Source organism: Vicugna pacos, chromosome 11 (genome assembly GCF_048564905.1).
Source record: "Vicugna pacos chromosome 11, VicPac4, whole genome shotgun sequence".
Lineage (NCBI taxonomy): Eukaryota > Metazoa > Chordata > Mammalia > Artiodactyla > Camelidae > Vicugna > Vicugna pacos.
The window spans coordinates 26053740-26068612 of NC_132997.1; the positions used below are offsets into that span (position 1 = coordinate 26053740).

Genomic DNA, 14873 nt, shown 5'->3' on the forward strand with positions numbered 1-14873 from the left:
GGTGAAAATCTGTTTTTGTACAGACAAAGACTGGAAAACATGAAGATAGTGGATTGGTTATACATGAGTCTTTCTAGACAATTTCTTTGAAACGTTGTTCTTACAAATAAAATCACATAGGAAACACAAAATGATAAATAACTGTTGTTAACGTTAAATGAACTGCTATTAGGTGTCTCCGTGTGTGTGTCTGTGTCTGTGTGTGCATACTGTAATAATTTATCATGTAGATTTAAGACTTAGGGTCCTGAGAATCAATACTCAACATTTTTGTTACTTACCAGATGGTTTTCCATCACCATACATTTATCCATCAAAGGAAGAAAAATTTTTGTAATAAGAGTCCAATAAATGTTTCTGGAATGAATGAATAAATAAACAATGTGATGAGATCAAATTCTTATCATGGACCTGAGCTTTGTTTCTAATATACACTTCTCAGACTCTTGAAAAGGGAGCAGTAGTATCAAGAAGTTGGTTTGTGTTACTGTAATAATGAGAGGAGGTGAAGACATTTTCCGGACTGTCCTTCACTCTGGAGCCCTTCTCCAGTGCGAAAGGGAGAGCAGCTCTTTTGCCCCCTTTCCTAATTGCCCATTTCTGCCCCCCTCTAACCTTAGAAGACCCTACTTTATAGGAATGAGATCACTAAGCAATTGAAACCAACTCCTGACTTACGCTTCCCTGAGTGCACACCCTGCCTTGTGTAAACTGTTAGTTCTTTTCCTGGATAACAAGAAGAATGAAGACTGAAGCAGTCAAGGACCGATGGGCTTGCTACGCCCGACAGCCCCCTGCACAATCCTGCAGGCAGGTCGCCAGGTGAGTTAACCTCTGAAGAGAGAGTCAGCGGGTCTGCACTCAATGGAAAATGATGCCGGAAGCAACCTCCTGCCTCGATGATTCACTGAGATCTTGCCCCCCACTTTTCCCTTTAAAAACTTTCATGGTTGAGCAGAATCTTTGGAGTTGGTCTCTGGACAAGAGTCCACCTTCTCCCCAAATTGCTGGCTTTTTTGATTAAAGCACCTTCCTTTTCTACTGACACTTGTCTCTCTTTGAGTGGCGAGCAGATGAACCTGAGTTCGATATCAAAAGTGCGTGTGGCAGGTACATTAAAAGCAGACTTAGCTGGATAAAACACTGACTGCACAAGTATCTCCTAAAGGACCGTGGGGGGCAGATGTAACTCCACTCCCCCACCCCCTACTCTGTCTTCACAACCAACCCACTGCTTTCGTTGCTCTTGTTTTGAAAGGAAGGAGGCTTTGCCCAACTCCCTAACCCAAGACAAGAACAGGGGTTGCAGAGGAGACTGAATTTTGGGGACTTAACCACCAGACATCATTGTTCAAGCATCAAAACAAAAATCACCACTTGTCTTTAAAATGGTATTATTTATAATGATCATGTTAATGACTTCCTTCAGATTTTTTGATCACAGTATGTCCCAGTTGTCTTTTTATCACCAACGCCTGGCACACTTCCTAGCACAGTTCTGGGCACATAGTAGGTGCTAACTAAGGATGAACCATATGTCAAAGGACCCTGAGCCTGTGTGCCCTGCTCTCCCGGAGGGCCCACTCCCAGTCCCCACATCACGATGTTTTCTTAAATAACTTATTTTATTTATTAGTAAGTAAAGATAAGCACTAGGTATAATTTTGTAAAAGAAGAACAGGACGTAGGAAAAGTAAGTCTCCTTCCATCCCTTTTCCCTAAGTCACTTGGGTTCCTTTGCAGTGATACCTCTGCAGATGTAAGCAGACGTGTCTGGGAAGACTTTTTTTTTTAGCAACTTCAATGCATTCCATAGTGTGGCTGTACCATACTTTATTTAAAAACAGTTCACCACTGATGAAAAGTTAGGTCGTTTCCCATTTTTGCACTTACAAACAATGGGGTTGTTTAAAAGTATACTGAGGCATATTGAAATTTTTAAGAGTTTTTCTGAGGAAAACATTGATCCAAATCAGGCAGTGCCAAACCAGAAGTGGTTGGGAAGCTCCACTGACAGGAGATGGAAGAGATTTTTGCTTAGAAAAGGTGGAAGCAGAGCAAGGAAATGGTTGATTGGCTATGGCTTAAAGCCTGATTGGCTGTAATTGGTCATCCTGAGGCCCTGACTTTGTAGCCTTGAGGCATGTGGACAGGCTTTGACTTTGACTTGCTGGTGTGGACACTGGGGCATTAGAGCTCCCTCAGGTGTATGGCCTCCTTGTTTAACCACTTTACCAGGACAAACGCACATGGCAATTCTGCAGGTGTGTAAGGATGTCTGCAGTTGAAGTACTTAGATGAGGAATTACTAGAAGGGATAAAGAAGAGAATGGACATTGGGAATAGCTAGGCATTTGTGACTCTGTTGGGATCAAGTGATGTTTATCAATTAATTTGTAGAGATTTGACAATTTATGATGACTCCCTACCCAAAGTTTAATGTGTCTCTTTATTCAGTTCTTCCCTTGGGAAGAACTTCATCTTAAAATTTTCTCCATCTAAGACTTGTACATTTCTTACTTATGTTTATTCCTAGCCATGTTCCCCCTTTTTTGTTGCTGTTGCTCTAGAAAGTGGAATCTTTTCTTATACGCCATCTTCTGATTCTTACTGGGATGTGCAAAGCCTATTGACTTTGGCATGCTGATGCTGGTGTTGTATGTTTAAACATTTTTGTTAATTCTCTTAGGTTGTCCAGCTTACAGTGACATCACCCTGTCCCGTCAATATTAACCTTGTATCACCTCCTTTCCAAATGATAACACTCATTTATTTTTCTTGCCTAACTGCATTAGCCAGTATCTCCAGTAAAATATTTCCAGTGGCATCAGTGGACATCTTTGTCCTGTTCCCCACTTAGTGATAATGTTATTTTCAACTTCCTCAAAGACTCTGGAATAGAAAATTCCACTGTTTTCTGACTGGCTGAGATCTGAAAGTAAACACATACACAGTTTTTTAGCACTGCTTTATTAGAAACATTTCATGTGATGTAAGTAACTGTACAATGGATCGTCCTGGAACAGAAAGATGAGATGAGTCAAGGTGATAAAAATGTTTCTATCACCCACATCCTAGAAGTCAAAAGAAAAATGTTAAATATCCAACCATGGCTTGGATCACAGTTTTAATTTCACATAATGAAAAGTAAATTTCATGAAGTAATAAATTATATAATAAAATTCAAAGATTAGATAAGGTGAGGTTATTAAACATGAGTATCAAATCATTTATACAAGGAGGCATTAACCAATGAGCACAATGTTGCTTCCTGAAATGCTTTCTGAAAAATACCAATTGGATGGGGATTTTCAAGAAAATCTGCATGATGTCAGGCAGTAAGTGGTTGTTCCTGGCATGGCGTTTGAGGTGGATGGGGAATGAACGGTTGGTGAGGACAGTGATGGGTGGTAGGCTCAGATTCTCTGATTCTCAAGGCAGGATTCCCAAGGTGGACATGTGTTCTTTTTACTTTTTATTTTTTTTAGTGGAGGGACTGGGGATTGAACCCAGGACCTCGTGCATGCTAAGCACGTGCTCTACCACTGAGCTATACACCCCTGCCCCCAGCATGTGTTCTTAAGCGAGCAAATATGCTCCATGGCTCATAGTCCCCAAAAGACATTAAAAGTACGCTAGGAAGAACACAGTTAGAAGCATTCTACCTGTCCCCAACTGCCGCTGCCAGTCCACTGCCCTCCACCTCCATGCTGTGGGGAACGTCAGCAGTCTCCTAAGGCTCAATTTCACCAACTACAAACACCCACCCTGTAAGACTGAAATGAGGATTAAAGGCGATAATGATTAGAAAGATCTTAGGACAGTCCCAGCGCCCCCATGTGAGCCTCTCCATGCTCCTGGGGTGGGGGAACCAGCCCTACTGCCCAGGAAGAAAAGCTCCCAACGTTACACCTTAACTTGATTTGAGGAAGATCATGCTGATGTTGAAATTTCAGGACGTAGGAAGGAACCGGGACTGTTACTGACTCGGAAGACGCCCTGCTAAGTCGGGCTGGAGGAAGTGCATGAGTGGCCATTTGGATGTCAGCATCTCAGCACGGAGGACCCTGTAATAGCTCATCTGTTCTCTCGCACGGGCCACAGTGGACTCAGACCCACCTTTGCTTGTGGTCTTGATTGTCTCCACGAAAGCTTGGATTTGTGTCCTTATTGCTTTGCTGCTTTTAGATTCAAGCTCTTATCTCTTTTGAGGTTGCCCTGCAGACACTGCCCTAGGGTTTGAGATGTACAGTCCTGGGTCTTCTAGGGTCACAGTGACTGAAGAGGGGCTTGTCCTGAGAAGGTCGGAGGGTCAGAGGAAACACCCTGGCCTCGGGCAGGCTTCCTGGCTGCCTCTGACACCAGCATAGACTGCGGATGAGCTGCAGCTTGTGGTTAAAGCATCACTCACCTGCCTGGGTCAGGGTCTCAACAAGGAAATGGGCGCACTGCCCACTGGAGGCACTGGAGACCCCTTATTTGGGGCACACTCAGACAGTTATTAGCTTCTAGAATTTTCAAAGACATAACGACCTCACAGAATTATTCATGATGGTACCTGAGTAATAGAAAACGCTCGGGTTAGTGACTGTTAAGATGTCTTGTGGGGCTTGTTAAAACAACGCTTGTCAAAGTAGGAATTCGTTAGAGACAATCTTGACTCGTCCCAAGTTTTGCTTCACTGGAATTAATTCAAGGACTCAAGAATTCCATGTGCCATGTGACTTGTACATAATATTTTTTTAGACATGATTATAAATAATTCAGGCATTTGCTCTATCATTGAAAAACCAAACACTCCTGGAACAAACTAATACGTCTTAAATTACGTATAGTGTATCTTTTAATGCTCAGCAGAAAACTGTCAGAAACACAGTCAGAAAATTCATGTTGTGCTTTTGCTTCGTTCCTTGGACCCTGGCCACTTGCTGGCTTAAGCAGGGGCATCTCCTGATGGAAGCGGAAACGCCACACAGCACAGAAGGCTTAGCAAAGAAGCAGGTGACTCCCAGGAATGCCAGTGTGGCTTCAGGAAATGACAGAGATTGTCTGGTGTCCCTGGATCCGAATGAAGACAGGAGCATCACTGTTCTGTGGGTATCAACGAGACAGAAGTGCAAAAAGACCAATTAGTCAACTACACTTCCCAAGTGCGGCAAGGAGGGATGAAGCTCAACCCTGCGAAGGGTTCGGATTTGGTCTCTAACGCACATGTATAAGCGATGTAAATCAGAGTTCGGACCACAACTCCCCCAGAGAATGCAGTGCTGCACAACACTAGACTGATGTGCTGTGAAATGAAATGAAATGAAGTGAAAAAAAGCTATGAGCCATTAAACTTGGGAATTTAGGGGTTGGAAAAGATCAGTAGGGCTCACAGGCTGACATGCTAATTGCGCCTGGCTCTGCAAACAGAGACCATGGCGGGGCACGTTTCCCAAAGGGGCCCGAGTCAAGGGAGCGCTGTGGGTCTTTGGGGCATCTCTTGAGGCTACCTTCCTCGGTGCATTTTGGGAAGTGCTGCCTAATTGTGCTCAGCCTGTTTTACAGCTGCCTGAGCCGGGACAGGCTTGCGATGCCCCATGTCACTGAGTATACTGTCTAACTGAGTGCTGCATTGCTTCACTGCGCACTACAGTGCTTTACTGAGTACTACAGTGCTTTACTGAGGACTATAGTGCTTTACTGAGTGCTACAGTGCTTTACTGAGTATGGCTCTGCTTTACTGAGTACTACAGTGCTTTACTGAGTATGGCTCTGCTTTACTGAGTACTACAGTGCTTTACTGAGTACTACAGTGCTTTACTGAGGACTATAGTGCTTTACTGAGTGCTACAGTGCTTTACTGAGTATGGCTCTGCTTTACTGAGTACTACAGTGCTTTACTGAGTGCTACAGTGCTTTACTGAGTACGGCTCTGCTTTACTGAGTACTACAGTACTTTACTGAGTACTACAGTGCTTTACTGAGTACAGCTCTGCTTTACTGAGTACTACAGTGCTTTACTGAGTACTACAGTGCTTTACTGAGTACAGCTCTGCTTTACTGAGTACTACAGTGCTTTACTGAGTGCTACAGTGCTTTACTGAGTACGGCTCTGCTTTACCGAGTAGCACACTGCTGAGAACTGTACTGCCTCATTGGATACCAGACTGCACTGACGGTTTCCACCTCCACGTCCTGCCTGGCACTGAGTGAAACCAGTTCAGGAGGGAAACAGGAGAGGCTCGAAAGTTTAAACACGTCACCTGACCCATTCCTGCCCCCTCCTCCCTTCCTGCTCTCATTGTAGGTGGATTTCAGAACTTCCTGATGAATTTTCAGGGGCCCCATGCTGGGGAGACAGGCATTGTCACCACAGAAGAACCGCAAGGCTGCCCATGAGAGGCTGTTACTTAAAAAAAAAAATCTTTCAGTTTTCATCTTGATTCTTCTGAGATTACAGAGAATTACAGGGGAAGGAAGGAGAAAAACCGCTCAGTCCAGACTCAGGTTAATTAGCTCCCTTATATCCTGTGCCTGGAAGGAAAATGTAACAGGTACGCATGTTTGGTTTCTTTTTTAGAGCTTCTTAAATCAGGAGATGCTTTAATTGTGGCAGAAAGCAAGATGGTGCAGGAAAAGGGACATTTTTCTAGCAGAACTCACCCGACCTTCTGCCTGACGGGGACTGAAAGGAAAAGACTTTTCAAGTCCAGTGTGGGACGCTCCTGTTAGTGACATAGTCAAGGTGCCCCTTGATTGGCATTTAGAAGGGAATCAGCAGATCACTGCCCCCTGCCTTATTCCAACTGACTCCCTGATCTCAGTCCCAAGACAGCGAATGTGGACCGCCTTCCTCCTGGGCAACATCCGGGCTCTGTGTCTCCATCACTGGTCCATCACATCGGCTTTGCAGCGGAGGCGGGAGAGGCCCCCTGAGCACCCGTGTCAATGACGTGGTCACTCACCCTCCTTCCCCCATCCTGTCACGCCTCAGGCCTGTGATTCCTGGATGCCAGCTGTCACACAGGAAGCAGTGGGCTCCCTCTCTCCCGCCTCCTTTGCCGGCTGGAGCTGCAGGATCATGGCCTGCAGAGTCTCCTTCACCATCTGGAGCTCCCTTTTGAGAGACTGTGCACATGTTGTTAAGGAACACATGTGAAGGTGATGGGCGGCCCCTGCAGCCTCCGAGGGGCCTGGTAGGAGCCACGTGCCTGCTGGCAACAGATGGGCCCGGCTGTCTAACTGCACTTTCAAGTTCTTCCAAATTGTAGGAATTAAATATTAATACAAAAGTGACACGTCTTTTAAGAGCGATTGGGATTTCAACGAGGCCTGGGGTCATGAACTATCTCAAGTAAGGCGTCCAAAAGGGAAAGGAAGAGTCAGCTCTTAGACCAAGACAGATGGCAAACGGGCTGCTCTAAGGTGTATGGTCAGCGTGACGGTAATTCCCGCTAAACCCCCGCGGGGGCAGGGCAACTGTCACATCCCAGTGCTCGGACAGCGGGAAGGGCAGGTGGCAGGAAATCGGAGCCTCCTGGAGCCATCCAGGGTTTGGGGCCACCTAGGTCCAGACACAGAGTCAGGAGTTATAGTCCCTGTTGGTCAGTCACCTGCCTTGTCACCTGTGCAGATCACTCTCAGCCTCAGTTTTCTCATGAAACAATGACTTCTAAACCACTTCAGATTCTAATCTGCTGACCCGTGGTATTGTACTCCCGGGTACTTGCCAAATAGCTACTCAGGGCACCCAAGATTTGACGTAGTGCAGGGAGCTTCCTTTTTCTGGGTTGGTTAGTTAGTTTTTCTTTAAACTGTTAGGTTCCTAGTTTCTTAATCTGTAAAGTTTTGTCTCATAGAGATAAAACAATCACAGAGAACTTAGCAAATAATTTTACAGAATAAATAAGGCTGTATAAGCTGGGGGAACATTTAACCAATGGTGGCTTTTCTGTCTATCCAGTTAGACCCCTCTGTTCTTTCCTTTTGTACCTGTAGTCAGAAGAGTTCTAAGACAGGTACAGGATGAGAGATGGATTGAATTCTTTTAATTCAATCAGTAAACTGACTGAACTTCATCCAACAGAAACTAAGAGAAAACATAGACATGTGTTAACACCACTAAAGTGCTGGTAAATCACCACATGAGGTCAGACCATTTGAATATCACGAGATCAGACATGGGGAAAACAGAAAGCTGTGGGGAGAGCAGTTTGCAGAAATCTCACTATTCCCAGATGTCTGCATCTACTGCAGTGTTGCTTTATCCAAGTACAATGTCAATGCAATGTCAAGAGAAAGAGACGCCTTAGGTTATGACGAGAGAAAGCATCCTTTTCTTTTTTTAAATAAGGAACTCCAGAGGATCTTGGGAATTATGCAAATGAACCTGTCCTAAGCCAAAAATGCAGAACCACCTGACAAGCTTTCCGCAGCTTTTCATCCTCTTAAAGCTTCGCCAGATTTCATCATTACGTAATTTACGCACATTTACTACGATGAGTCACTCCTTGCACGTGAACTTGGGGGAATGAGGGCGTAAGGGGAGGAAGTATCCAATACTTGTCCTTTTTCTCTTTTTTTCTTTTTGAGAAGGCTTCGTTTCCCTCCATTTCTCAGGACAGCTCTTGCTGAGCTTTTATGAAAACACACAGGACTTTATACAAGGAACAGCATAAGTGGTCCCAGACGGACAACCAAGCTGCAAATTAATCATTAATCTGCTACACTGACAAAGAGTAAGCATGGAGCTTAAGCGGCTTATGAATCTCAACAAACTCCTGAGACTTCGTCACCTTTGATACGCAGCCCGGGACTCCAGGCCCCTCTCTGTGATCTGCTCAATGACAGCGAAGGTTTTCCGAGAGAGACACTGAACCAAAACAAGATGCTTCTTAAAGAACTCGTAAAGAATGCGTAAAATTTCTGCTATGGGCAGAACACACTGAAAACGTTTTAGAAAAGAGAGTGAGAGAGAAGCCACAAAAGAAAATGACTAAATTATCATCTAAGGTAACATCAGCCCCTCAAACATCAATCTCTACGGGCACAGGGAGGAGTGAGAGAGGGGGTTGGAGGGTCTGACCACCAGCTGGGGGAAGCTAGCCAAACACTTCATGCTTTAATTGTCTCACTTACAAAATGCAGATTCGCATGCCTTCTGCACGGGGCTGGGGTTAAAAACATTTTTTTTTTCTTGTGAGAGTATAACGCCTTTTGTGAGGCGCCACGAGATTTAAGGTTTATTTGCTGATACAGCAGAGGTAGCAAACAGCTCCGGTTCTGTCTGAGCAGGGCTAGACATCAGAAATCCTGGAAACCTCAATTTAGTGAGCCTATGGAGTCATATTCATCAAAATGATTAAAATCGTGTTTTTATTTACAACTACCTCTCTCTAACCAATTCCCCTGTATGATTCCAGACTACACGTGAGTTCCAAAACATTCTGAATGTACTTACACAAAAGGGAGTCCAGGAGAAAATGTGGAGTGGGGGGGGGGAAGCAAGCTGCACAACAATTTGTGTGCAATATCCTAATTTTGCCAAAAAAAAAAAAAAAGAAAGAAAGAAAGAAAGAAAGAAAGAAAAAAGTCTGCAGAGGTAAGCCATTTCTGGCTAGAAGGCACCTTCGGAGGACACAGAGGTGGACTTCTAGATACTGGGAGGGAGATAGAGTTCCTTTTGCTGCCCCCATACTTCTGTAATATTCACGGTGGATGTGCATCCTTTCATATTTATATCAATGTGTTTACCAAAAAAAAAAAAAAAAAAACCACACCGGAAATATTTCCCCAGTAAGCATCTGGGCAAATAAAAGTGTAGCCAGAGTTCCTCATTCTTCCCTTCACTTTGTTCAGATATTCAAGCACATCCAGAGCTCCTACTGTGCGCTCAGACACCGTCTGGAGGCGGGAACTACAGGAGTGAAAGGAACAAAAGTCACCGCCGTCGTGGCGCTGACGTCCGTGAGCTGAAAATGAACACACGTGGGCACGTGGCTAGATCATGAGTCGGGAGCCATGGGAGGGTTTAGAGCAGGTGAGGGACATGATCACTCTGGCTGCTTTAATCCTTAATAGAGTAAAAGGTGCGAGGGCAGAAATATGGAAATAAGAGGAGGCAAAAAAAGATGATGGTTTGGATGCAGTGGAGATGCCACGGGGTGGTCAGATTCTGGGTGCTTTTTGAAGACAGAGCCAACAGCACACGGTAGTGGACTGGGTCTAGAATGTTGGAAGAAGGAAGGGGCATCAGGAGTGGCTCTTAGATTTCTCTCTAAGCCAGGAACTGAGAAAAGACTTGCAGTTTATCAAGAAGGAGGAGACTTGAGAATGAGTCCGGTTTTGGGGGTGGGAAGGGGGAGGAATTGGATTTTGGACACGTTAAGTTGGAAAAGCCCATTTGTCAGCCAAGTGGAGGTGCTGAGTAGGAAGTGGACGTGAGTGTGAAGGTCAGGAGCGGTCCAGGCTACAGACGTGCCCTTGGAGGTTATGCTGAAAACCATTTTTGCAATATTTTCTCACTGACTTACAGAAAAATAAACTATCTCCTTGATACATCTCACTAAAATCTTAAGGCTACTAAGAGGTAGAGTAGGACTAGAATCAGATTTTCTCCTTGCTGTCCAACAAGCTCATGGTCAAAGCCAATGGATATATTTGACCTTGACTTTTGTCAAAGTGCTGAACAAATAAAGTAAAACTCCAGCACTGGAATTTATGTATCTATGACAGGTGTTCACTACATCTAAGTGCAAAAAAACAGGTCTCAAATGGGTTAAATGATTCTTAGAATGTCTCTCCATCAAACCCTCTCCAGCTAAGTATGTATACAGTTCTCCTGTAACAGATATGCCACCAGACATCCGTGGCATCTAAGAAAATTAGCACATTAATTACAACGGTGGCACCAGGATGGGCGCGCCAATGTCTTTAAAAACACTTTTGGAACCAAAGACCATTCTTTACCACCTTGAGGTAGACTACACGTGTATTCGGTAAGTGCGTAACTTCTTGATAGCAAAGTTGTGCAGATTTGTGTTTGCAATGAGTGAAGGGAAACATGTTCCACAGATGTCTTCCGGTGGCGAGGCAGTCTTGTCCTTTAGGGCAGTCGTGTGCAAAGGTCCTCAAATGCTTTCAAGGGGGTCTTTTGTTTATATATAAAAACAATTGAAGATCCGTCCAATGGTGTCAGTGGAGTGTTATAAAATAGATAAACAAGGTCCCACTGCAGAGCACAGGGAACTGTATTCAATTCCTTGTAATAACCTATAATGAAAAGGAATGTATGTATGCATGACTGAATCACTGTGCTGTGCACCAGAAATTAACACAACATTGCAAACTGACTCTGCTTCAATTAAAAAAAGAAACAAGCCAAAAGCAACTGAGTGTTTTCCTGCCAATGGAGATTCCAGGCGGATTGTTTTAGTCAAAAATAGGTCTTCATTTGTCTGACCTAGTTTGCTTCAGAAAGAAACAACAATACATCCTTGGAAACAGCTTTTCATTTGCTAGATTCTTTCTTCTTATCAACAGGGATTCCTCTGCAGCCACCACCGCCACAGTGCTGGGAATTCTCCTTTGTGGAACAGCCAAAGGTGAGGAACACAATTGCTGAAGAGCAAAGAGCAAATTCTCGCCCACACACGCCCTGCTTCAGCGGATGTGATGGCGGTGAGCACACGCTCTCCTAGGCTCCCTCATCCCCCCGCATTACAGTGTGCCAACTCCTCCTCTTCCCGCCCCACTCCCGTGGGTGGGGGCCTGAGGGTGGCCCTGGACACCAGAAGCGCATCAGCCCAGCATACACAACACTTTAACAGCAAACTCTTAAGGTCCCCATCTTCTCATCTATAACACGCATTGAGCCCCGTGGTCCTGACGGTCTCTCTTTCAGCTTTTTAGCTCTAGAAGCAGAAAGCATTTCCAAGGAGACAGAGCAAGTTCCCCAAACTCTCATTACCTTTGTCTGCTTAAGCTGCACATCTGAAAATGTCCTTTTAGGGGATGATGTGGTGTGTGTGCTGCGCCTGGATGCATTCAGGCTATTAACAGCCATCAGGTACCACCAAAACGAATTGACTGGGCACCACGCATTCCAAACAAGGAAAGAGAAGAGAATTCCAGGAGGCTTTCCCAGACGGGGATGTAAACAGAGCCACAGATAGAATCAGTCTGTCCCCATCTCTTCTGTGACTCAGAGGCAGGCAGAACTACCCTGTGGGGTCTGAAATATTCGAGCGGTGTCCCAGTCCCGGGTGCACTTCTGTTCTTTTGAAAGTGCATTGTAGAAGCTGAAGGAGAAAAAGTAAGCAAAATCTCTGTGAAAAAAATAAAAATCCGCCGAACTGAGATGGTTTGCGCTTCAAGTGTTTCAAACGTGGAGGAGCCATTCCACACCCTCAACATGTTTTTCAAATCCTACCTGCTAATTAGGACCCCAAATGGCTGTGAAATTGTACTAGAGACTCGGGCTAGCGCTCCTGGAAACCCCAGCTTGAGTGGCAGTGCAGTCACACCTCCCCTCCTCGCCTCAGACACCAGGCGAGTCACCTCTGGGAGGCTGGCTTTTCCAATTAATGGTGCAGACTCTCAGATGCTGGACGCCACAGCGGCTGACGGGCTGGTGTCGCTGTTTGGTCGCGCTACGTGTAATTCACTGAGCCTGTCAAGACGATGAAGAGACCTGCCCTGTCTCCTCCCCCTCCTCCGATCTGTCAATCCAGTGTCTTCTCCATAAAAGCAGGAGACCCTAGCAGGCTGCCCGTGGCTCTGATGTTAAGTCAGGGTACCCGGAGGGTCTGTTTGGAAACAACTCCACTGATGGCGACTGGCCCACCCTCTGCTGATACTACACTAACAGTGCTTTCTCATGCACATGCCTTATGCAAAGTTCCGTGCCTTCCACACAGGGAACAAGCGTCCGTAGCACCCAAGACTTGAACCTTCTGAACCTGGACGTCCGACATGGACTCAGGTTAATCAGATGCACCCCGCATCTAATGCATGGGCGGCTCCGGCCGAGCACTTAATGGAATCAAACAAAAATATTACCCTCGCTGGGAAATGCTTCTGCGTTGTTGACAGCGAGCTGTTTCTTTCATTCAGACTCAGCTTTGTCTCTTTGATCAAAAATGGGAACACAAAACAGTCGGAGTTTGGCTGGAGGATTCCAGCAGCCCCTTTGAATCTCCAGATCAGTTCCAATTTGAAACGAGCGCTTTGGTTTGTGTAAGAAGCCTCCGCAGAGTAAAGATGTCTTTCTATCTTAGGACATCACGTTCCACTCAAATCCAAGCACCGCTTCTTATGAATTCAAAGATGCCTTCTGCATATTTACCTGCAATCCCTGACACCCAACAAAGCCAGGGTTTCAGAGGAAAGTCAGGGTTGAAATCTATGTTGTGGTGTAGATTTTATTTGAGGGGAGTGGGTGACTTCAGTACCTAAGCTTGTGTTTCCCAGCCTTGGTTTGACACGGTCCTACTGTGTCTCCACTTTCCCCAGCAAGGATGGGCAAAAGTCTCACAAAAATGTAACTTTGTTAGGCAGTTAGATAAGTGGGGGCACTAGACAGATAAAGTGGGGAAGAAGGGGGATGGTCTGGAAGACGGTGGTGTGCCTGCCTCCAGCATAAAGGGGTTTTACCTCCTCTAAATGAGCGCCAGCAAGAAACCAGTTAGAACCCGGCAGCTGCAACTGCGCAGTAGCGACAAGGACCTAACCAGACATGACCCAGCGCTCACTGTGATGTAATTAACACTGTGGTTTAGCGCCGCCCCCCACCATGGGCTTTCCTGTGTGCATCATGGGCAAGGACATGGGGAAAGGGGGACGAGCATGACTAAGAACTCCAGGGGCGAGAGCTGTCCGTCAATCAAGAGCCGACCTCTAAGCGAGGGTGTGAGAGGAGGGAGCAAACCAAGTCTGCTGCTGTGTGCCCTGGGATCAGCCCGCCTCCCGCTCCTGGGGTGTCCTTTCCCTTTGCTAATAAAACCTTTCAAATCTTTTGCTACACAGCACTTCTGTCTCGCATCTGAATTCTTATCTTTCGGATAAGACAGGAACTGGGGTCTTTCCTGTTCCTCTTTTTGGGGTAACACCTTCACTCAACAACTTTTATTGCAGCTTAAAATTTTCATAGTAAAATTTTATGTATGTTCCGCATGTTCCACAGAACAGGCTCGTCCATCTACTTAGAGACATAGCTGCTTCCTGTGTGGCCAAGAAGCGCCAGGGGATGGGGTGGCTGGAAGATTCCACCACCCACCAGAAATGACTTTGGACCAGCTGTGTCATTTCTAAGCCTCAGTTTTGTCAACTGTCAAGTAGGAACAATAATCCCTATCTATGAAAAGCAGTTTTATTAGAATCAATTGACTTTTCATGTAAGTCACTGTGCAGTTACCAATCAGTTCTTTCAAGCATTTACGCAAAACAGTTGAATCAGCCTATCTTGAAACCTCATATAAAAATGAGATGTAGATTCAGCTTGTGACAAAGACTCTAAGAATGATTTTCTACCTAAAACCAAGCACTTGACCGTATATAAGAACTGCGTTAAACATACTTTCTGAACATAGCCTCGTTTAGTCCTCATGAAAACCTTAGAGGTACGTGTTATTATCTGAGTTGTACGGATGAGGAAGTTGATGCTTAGAGTGGCTTTATCAGTTGTCTGTGATCCCACAGCTACTGAATCTGGCTTGGATTGGCCGTGAGAAAACTAAAAAGGTCTTACTTATGCACAGCTCTGTCCCCTCTCAGCCTCCTCCCCACAACCCAAATCTACTCAAGAAAAAACCCAATTCTCTAGAATGTAACCAACCTTCTGGAAAATTGCTAAACAAGGGACTAACACAACCTCTGACCCGCTACCGGAG

General features: G+C 45.3%; 1 protein-coding gene across 1 annotated transcript in view; it reads right to left on the reverse strand.

Moving 5' to 3' along the window:
• Window positions 1-4820: 4820 nt before the first annotated feature.
• The window catches only part of DISC1 (DISC1 scaffold protein), a 285981-nt gene continuing 275928 nt past the window's right edge, over window positions 4821-14873 (reverse strand). Inside the window, exons 13-14 of the mRNA XM_072970971.1 lie at window positions 6951-7114; window positions 4821-5091 (exon numbers count right to left, since the gene is read on the reverse strand). Of these exons, the coding sequence (XP_072827072.1) occupies window positions 6976-7114 (139 nt within the window). The 3' untranslated portion in view covers window positions 4821-5091; window positions 6951-6975. The remainder of the gene's footprint in view (window positions 5092-6950; window positions 7115-14873) is intronic.